The 7,992-nt window shown below is 40.9% G+C and overlaps 1 protein-coding gene across 1 annotated transcript in view; it reads left to right on the top strand.

Annotated features, from left to right (window-relative positions):
- Positions 1 to 7,992, top strand: part of RIC1 (RIC1 homolog, RAB6A GEF complex partner 1) — a gene marked incomplete at its 5' end in the record, with an annotated part of 38,471 nt that extends 30,479 nt beyond the window's left edge. The window contains 8 exons of the mRNA XM_019610204.2: positions 9 to 737; positions 981 to 1,139; positions 1,250 to 1,383; positions 4,130 to 4,416; positions 5,207 to 5,401; positions 5,947 to 6,124; positions 7,004 to 7,192; positions 7,518 to 7,992. Of these exons, the coding sequence (XP_019465749.1) occupies positions 9 to 737; positions 981 to 1,139; positions 1,250 to 1,383; positions 4,130 to 4,416; positions 5,207 to 5,401; positions 5,947 to 6,124; positions 7,004 to 7,192; positions 7,518 to 7,803 (2,157 nt within the window). The remainder of the gene's footprint in view (positions 1 to 8; positions 738 to 980; positions 1,140 to 1,249; positions 1,384 to 4,129; positions 4,417 to 5,206; positions 5,402 to 5,946; positions 6,125 to 7,003; positions 7,193 to 7,517) is intronic.

Here is a 7,992-nt window from a genome sequence, read left to right on the forward strand (position 1 = left end):
TTTTTTAGCTGCCTTTTTGTGCTCCAGTTGTACTAGCCCAGTCTGTTGAAAATGTATGGACTACTTGCAGGATCAACAAACACAAACGCCACTTATTGGAAGCTCTTTGGCTCAGCTGTGGTGGGGCAGGTATGAAAGTCTGGCTTCCCCTCTTTCCCAGAGATCATCGAAAGCCGCATTCCTTTCTGTCAAGACGGATCATGCTGCCTTTCCACATCAACATATACCCACTGGCTGTTTTGTTTGAAGATGCCTTGGTTCTTGGTGCTGTTAATGACACTGTGCTCTATGACTGTTTATACACTCAAAGCAGTGCTAGAGAACATTTGGAGGTTCTCTTTCCTTTCTCTATTGTTGAGAGAACCTCTCAGATCTACCTCCATCACATTTTACGCCAGCTCTTGGTTAGGAACCTTGGTGAACAAGCCTTGCTTTTGGCTCACTCCTGTGCCACGTTACCATACTTTCCTCACGTACTAGAACTGATGCTCCATGAAGTGCTGGAAGAAGAAGCTACCTCGCGGGAACCCATTCCCGACCCTCTGCTTCCCACTGTGGCAAAATTCATTACGGAGTTCCCCCTCTTCCTGCAGACAGTTGTTCATTGTGCTAGGAAGACAGAGTATGCCCTGTGGAATTATCTTTTTGCTGCTGTAGGAAACCCAAAGGACTTATTTGAAGAGTGCTTAATGGCCCAGGACTTGGACACGGCTGCCTCTTATCTCATTATCCTTCAGGTAATGGTATGCTCTATATTGCAGCTGTATTATTTAAAAAGAAATTCTTCATATTCATTCTATGTTAAACAAATTTTAAGTTCAGTGATAATGAATATGGGAATATCAGGCAATATAAGTAGCTAGCTTACTGTTACAAAAAGAAAAATCTTTCTTCTAATTTTCTGTTATTTTTGAATGTGACATAAGGTTCGACTTTCAGTGGCAAACACAGATGTCTTAATTGTTCTTTTCTATTTGCAGAATATGGAAGTTCCAGCAGTTAGTAGGCAGCATGCTACTCTCCTATTTAACACTGCCTTAGAGCAGGGAAAGTGGGATCTTTGTCGTCATATGATCAGATTCCTTAAAGCCATTGGTTCTGGAGAAACAGAGACACCTCCAGCTACACCAACAACTCAGGTTTGTGGTGAAAACAGCAAATACTGTGCATTAAACTTTCTATAATCTATCTTGCTGTTACACAGCATGTTTACTTGATTGATAGCAAGTTTGGGTTTTCTTGGTTTTAGGAGCCTAGTTCAAGTAGTGGCTTTGAATTCTTCAGACATCGCAGCATTAGTTTATCCCAATCAGCAGAGAATCTCCATAGCAAATTTAACTTGACAAAAACACTCAGTATGCCCTCCGGCCCATCAGGAAAAAGGTAATATCTTCTCCTTCTCTATTTTGTTAGGTAATGTACTAGCCCTCTTCCCAATTTAAGCTAAAGTATTGTATGCTAGAGTTAAATTTATCGTTATCTCCCTCCATAGCCTTCTGTATTTGTCATTTCTAGACTTTGTAATCGCTTGTGCCTCGCTTATGTTCTCAGACAAAGATGCATTCACACATGTAAATATATATGTGTCTGTATATGTGTACTTATATGGAAACAAATGGATATTACTGACCACAAGAAGACTGAATCAACTGGATGCATTTTTAGTAATTTAAATAGCTAGTGACATCTTATGCCTTCTACGTGAAAAATCTGTTTTGCTAAAAAATACCATGAACCACTCACAGTACTGCAGTGTGATAAAATGCATTGCACAGTGATACTGTGCATATCTGGATCTCGCTGTGTTGCTGGCCCACAGAAAATTTTATACCTTAGGGTGGATCCCTCTCAAGCTGCAGTACAGAGTTCATACTGACCCCAGTGTTAATATTCAGAAGAAACAGCAAGATAGGACTCATTATTACCTTGGATTTGTTTTTTCCTATATAAGGTTTTCAAAATAATCTTTGTACCAACTGAAATCCTTTTATTGAGTAATTTTCCATAAACGGCACCATCTGAAGAGTTTCGAAAGTGGGTCCCTTTCCACATATGTAGAGATGGGATCAGAAAAGTCACAGCATTGATGAAACTGAACTTGGCAAGAGAGGTGAAGAAGAACAAGAAGGGATTCTACAGGTACAGAAGAGGAGGACCTAGGAGACTGTAACCCCTTTGATAAATGAGAAGGTAGAACACACAAAAACAAACATGGAGAGGGCTGAGGTCTTCCACAAGTTTAGTCTCGGACTTCACTGGCAGTCACACTTCTCAAACCTCTCACATCCCTAAACCTCTAGCTGGGGGTCAGAGAAGAAAATCCCCCACTGTAAGAGCAAACCAAGTCAGAAACCACTTCATGAAACTCAATATGTACAACTCCATTGGGGTTGGATGACTTGCATCCCAGGGTCATAAGGGAGCTGTCGGATGTGGTTGCTGAGCTGCTTTCCATACATATGAAAAGTCATGAGTGACAAGTGAAATACTTGATGACTGAAAAAAGGGAAACATCATTCCCATTTTTAAGAAAGGAAGACCTGAGGAACTACAGGCCGGTGAGCTTCATGTCTGTGGGAAGATAATGGAGTAGATCCTCCTAGAAGACGTATTAAAACACATGAGAGATGGTGATCTAAGACAGCTAGCACAACTTCACCAAAGACAGATCATGCCTGACCAATCTGGTGGCCTTCTATGGTGGAACGATGGCATCAGTAGACAAAGGAAAGGCACCTGAGGTGATCTACCTGGTCTTGTGCATGACTTTTGACATAGTCCCACATCACATCAGATCCTTATCGCTACATTGGAGAAAAATGGTGTTGCAGGGTGAGCTTTTCGATGGATAAAGATTTGGTTGGATGGCTGCAGCAAATGGGTTGTGGTGAATCTCTATCCAGGTGGAAGCTAGTCATGAGTGATGTCCCCCACACATCCACTTTGGGACTGATGCTTTTCAACATCTTTATCAATGACATAGATACTGAGATTGAGTGAGCCTTCAACAAGTTTGTGGGTGACACTAAGCTGAGTGGAGAAGCTAATACGAAAGAAGGAAGGGATGCCATCCAGAGGGACCTGAACAAGCTTGAATAATGAACCTAATGGGATTCAGCAAGGCTAAGTGCATGGTGTTGCACTTGGGTCAGTACAAGCCCAGATATGTATACACACTGGGAGAACTCACTGAGAAATGCCCTGTGGAGAAGGATGGACTTGAGGGGGTTGGTCCTTGCAGATTAAGTGCATGACATGAGCAAGCAATGTGCTTTCACAGGTCAGAAAAATCTGAATTACTGAATCTTGCAGTGTGTTGCTGAGCTCTGCTATTTCCCTGTGAAGCCGCACCTGGAGTACTGCATCCAGGCCTGGGGCTACCAACACAAGGAAGGCATGGAGCTGTTGGCATACACCCTGAAGAGATCATCTTCTGTAGGGGGCTGGAGTCACATCTCCTGTGAAGGAGGATCTAGGCCTCATTGTGGCCTTCAAGTACTTTAAGAGGGCTTAGAGGAAGGAGGCCAACTTTTCACACAGGCAGATAGTAAAAGGACAAGGGAGAATGGCTTTAAACTAAAAGACATGAAATTTAAGATTAGATGTTAGGAGGAAATTCTTTACTCAGAGGGTGGTGAGGCACTGGCACAGGCTGCCCAGAGAACCTGTGGATGCTCCATCCCCTGAAGATGTTCAAGACCAGATTGGATTGGGCTCTGAGCTGATGGATAGCAGCCCTGCCCATGGCAAGAGATAAAACTGGATGATCTTTAAATTCCTTTCCAACCCAGGGTATTCTATGATTCTATTACTAATGCTTGACTTTTCTCTAATATTGTTTCTCAGAAGTAACTTTGCAATGTTATCTGCTTTTTGTATATATTTATTGTATTTTATTGCTCATGATTTGGTTAGTGTTCCATGGTTGCTGCTGCAGTAATTTCCTTTGGTTATTTCACTTTACCTATTATGGCACTGGCATCTTTCAGAGAATATAAGGCAGGAAGGAATGGTGGAAGCTGTTTTTCTTTGTATATGGAAAATTACACCACTTGTACTGTGGCAGTGGCCAACAGTCCATACAAGTCAGTTCAGTGCTTCACATGACTGTTGTCTGGTTTGTCCACAGGTGGAGTAAAGACAGTGACTGTGCTGAAAATATGTACATTGACATGATGCTCTGGCGACATGCTCGGCGCCTGCTAGAAGAAATCAAGCTGAAAGACCTGGGTTGTTTTGCAGCACAGTTGGGCTTTGAGCTCATTGGCTGGCTGTGCAAGGAGCGAGCCAGAGCTGCCCGTGTGGAAGACTTTGTTTTTGCTTTGAAAAAACTACACAAGGATTTCCTCTGGCCATTTCCAGTCATGCCAGCTTCATCTATTAATTCACCGTTCAAGACTGGAAAGTACAAGACAGGTGCCGTAAACTATCAGTTGATTTGGATTAGGTTTCTCTTTTGCAGTCTTACTTCCCTCAGCCTGAATATCTCCTTCAGTTCAGCCAAGCAAACAAGCTGAGGCTTATCATCTGCGTAGCCTTCTCACATAGAGTGTATTTTCTGAAGGGATTTTGTTTAGCATAGACCTCATCCCTTCTATTTGATTTACTGAGGTAAATCTACTTGATTTACTCAGTCTGATCTACTGAGGTTTCTTACTTTCTTGAGTGCACTGGAATGGATATCACTTGTGCAGATGGTAAGTTGGACTGAGATATTGCTTGCTGATATGTAACTGCTACGTAACATTCTAAAAAGCAGCATTTTTACATAGTTTTTAGATGAGAATTTAATTATTTCGTATAAAAAAAATAACATTCCTCATCTTTAAAATTTTCTATGTTGTAGAGGACTAGAAGTTTGAAAGCTTGCTGTAAACCTCCTTTGCGTTATTACTCTCTCAGTACACTGGTTTACCTTCTTACTGCAGAGTTGATATTCACTACCAAGTATTCCTCTTCCTGGTGGTAGCAGCACCATTATTTAGTTCTGTTGTTGCTAATACCGTATTAGCTGATGGTTCTTTTATGCCAGTGTGGATATAAAAAACTGATTAGAAATTCTTGAAATACCTGAACTTGCTATGTTTCTTTGATTTTGTTGAGTTCAACAAACTGAGTATTGATTTAGTTGCAAGTTACAGCTTCCTGAAATACCTGAAGGGAACTTTACACATTTTCTTTTTGATCATTACTTTTTTTCTTTCAGCAATGGGGGAACAGCTGCTAAAATCTCAGTCAGCAGACACCTTTGTAAGTATGGAAATGGACACAGGGGTTTCAAATACACCTCGGAGTCGTAGCTGGCTTGGCACTATCAGCTCCTCTCAGAGAGAGATGGACACAGCTTCATCCCATGGACCACACATGCAAGATGCATTCCTTTCTCCTTTGCTCAGTAAAGGTTAGTCACACTTCCTTCTGTTTGTTCACTGGAAAAATGCACCTGGAAGTCTTGCATCTACATTCTGGTACTTGCATGTGATTGCTGTATTGTTGCTTCTCGCAGCGGGTGAAATAATGTTGGGCTGTGGGGAGAAGGAAGAGAACATAGTGAAAAATTAAGAAAATTAGTCTCATATCGTTTCTTTTTTTCCCATGACTTTTAGAAAAGTAAAGTAAAAGTTGTGTAACTCAAAAAAAAACAAAAAAACAGAGTTTAAATGAGAAGAAAAATTATTTTTTCATTGCACCATCTTGTACTGCTGTCTGCTACTGATCTGGATGAAGATCTTTGCATTCCAAGGACTTTGATAAGCATTTAGCATGAAATTAAATCAGTAATCCTTAAATATTGACGGGTGAATTCTAGTAGTAATTTCATAAATAACTAATACAGTGGTTTGCAATTACTCAATAATTTCTATGGGGAGTATTTCAGAAATACTGAGTCTTAGTAAAGTAAATGTGTTTTTTGTTTGTTTGTTTGTTTCTGAACGTATTCGGTAGGTGATGAATGCAGCATTGGTTCAGCAACAGACCTGACTGAAACAAGTTCTATGGTGGATGGTGACTGGACCATGGTGGATGAAAACTTCTCCAGTCCAAGTCTAACACAGTCAGAGCTTGAACATCTTTCTCTAGAACTGGCTAGTAAAGGGCCACACAAGTCACAAGTTCAGCTGAGGTAAGTTAAATACTCATTGCATTTGAAACTAGAAATGAACAGTATTCAGCATTACAAGAAAGAAACAAATGTCTACAGACTCGCATGCCAGGATTTTGTCTTTGGAGGGGTAAAAAGTTCAACACAACCAAATGCTAAGTCCTGCATATTGGCCACAACAATCCCAAGCAATGCTACAGGCTTGAAGCAGAGTGACTGGAAGACTGTGAAAGAAATGGATGTAGGGATGCTGATTGATGCTCGGCTAAATGTAAGACAGCAGTGTGTCCTGGTAATCAAGACCAATTGCATGCTGGTTTGTATTGGAAGTAGTTGCCAGCAGGAGCAGAGAGGTGATCATCTCCCTGTACTCAACACCGGTGAGACCATACCTCAAGTAATTGGGTTCCTCACTGTAAAAAAGATACTGAGTCCCTACAGTGTGTCCAGAGAAGGGCTGTGAAGCTGGTGAGAGTCTAAGTCTTATGAGGAGTGCCTGAGGGAACTGACTGTTCAGTCCTGAGAAGAGGAGGCTCAGGGGAGACCTTTTTGCTCTCTACAACTAACTGAAAGGAGGTTGTGGTGAGCTGGGTATCAGCCTCTTCTCCCACATAACTAGTAATGGGACTAAAGGGAATGTCCTCAAGTCACATGTTGGGGTTAGCTACTTGGAAAAATTTCTTCACAGAAGGAGTAGTTATGCATTGGAATGGGCTGCCCAGGGAGGTGATTGAGTCACTACCCCTGGAGGTGTTCAAGAAACATTTAGATGTTTCTTTAGATGTACTGAGGGACATGGTTTAATGGGAAAATATTGGTGGTAGTTGGATGGTTGGACTAGATGATCTTGGAAGTCTTTCCCAATCTTGGTAATTCAGCAGGTTGCTTTTCTCCATATAGGTACTTGCTACATATCTTCATGGAAGCAGGATGTTTGGATTGGTGTATTATCATAGGTCTTATCCTCAGAGAATCTTCAGTAATCAACCAGGTTTTCAGTGTAATGCAGTCTTCAGACATTGATGGAGAAATCTGTCAGAATATCAAGACTGGTTTGTATGCTGTTGACAAATGGGCATCTACAGATTGGTAAGTGTTATTCTCCATCTTGATTTTCATTCCATTTATGGATGCTTGGATACTCAGTAAGATGCCTAAAAAACCAAGTTGGAATTATCTTAGCCTTAGATATACAATTATTTAAAAACACTTTTGCAATAAATTTATGGATAGTCACTTGATAGAGTTGGGGTCAACCTTTTTGCTCTTTAAAAAAAACTACTCAGGTACTGTAGAGGAAGAGTGCTAGAAGATAATCTTTTACACGAAACATCTCCCAGCAAATGCTTATAGGCATTCAACAGAAGTAGTATTATTAACTCACTAAAGATTTCTCATACCATTATTTTTCTAGCCCTGGGTACAAGCCATTTCTAAATGTCATCAAACCACAGATCCAGAAGCTAAGTGAAATAGCAGAAGAGCAAATACAGCCTGAAGCTTTTCAGCCTGCGAATCCCTCTAAGGTTACAGAACAAGCAAACATCAGAGCTGAGGAGAGCAGGACTTCGTCTAGCCATGGCATTAATCCTCAGAGTGATGCCAGCAATAGCAGTGCTAGCAGACATGAAGAGGACAAGTCCAAGACTGAAGATGAGGAATCATTTCAAGAGGGCAGTTATGACTGCACTGTGTCTTAAATGGAAAATGAACTACTTCCCAAACATCAGGTCTGAGAGGAAGCAAACCAGCTCTAGACATGCTTCCATGATTTGGAGTAGGATTTCTTTTTTATATTTTAATCTTTCAAATTTAAATTGGGGATAATATAACTAAGAAGCAGTTTCATCTGGTAACGTCAGAAGAAGGTAGATTTTTTTTTTTTTTTT

Source organism: Meleagris gallopavo, chromosome Z (genome assembly GCF_000146605.3).
Source record: "Meleagris gallopavo isolate NT-WF06-2002-E0010 breed Aviagen turkey brand Nicholas breeding stock chromosome Z, Turkey_5.1, whole genome shotgun sequence".
Lineage (NCBI taxonomy): Eukaryota > Metazoa > Chordata > Aves > Galliformes > Phasianidae > Meleagris > Meleagris gallopavo.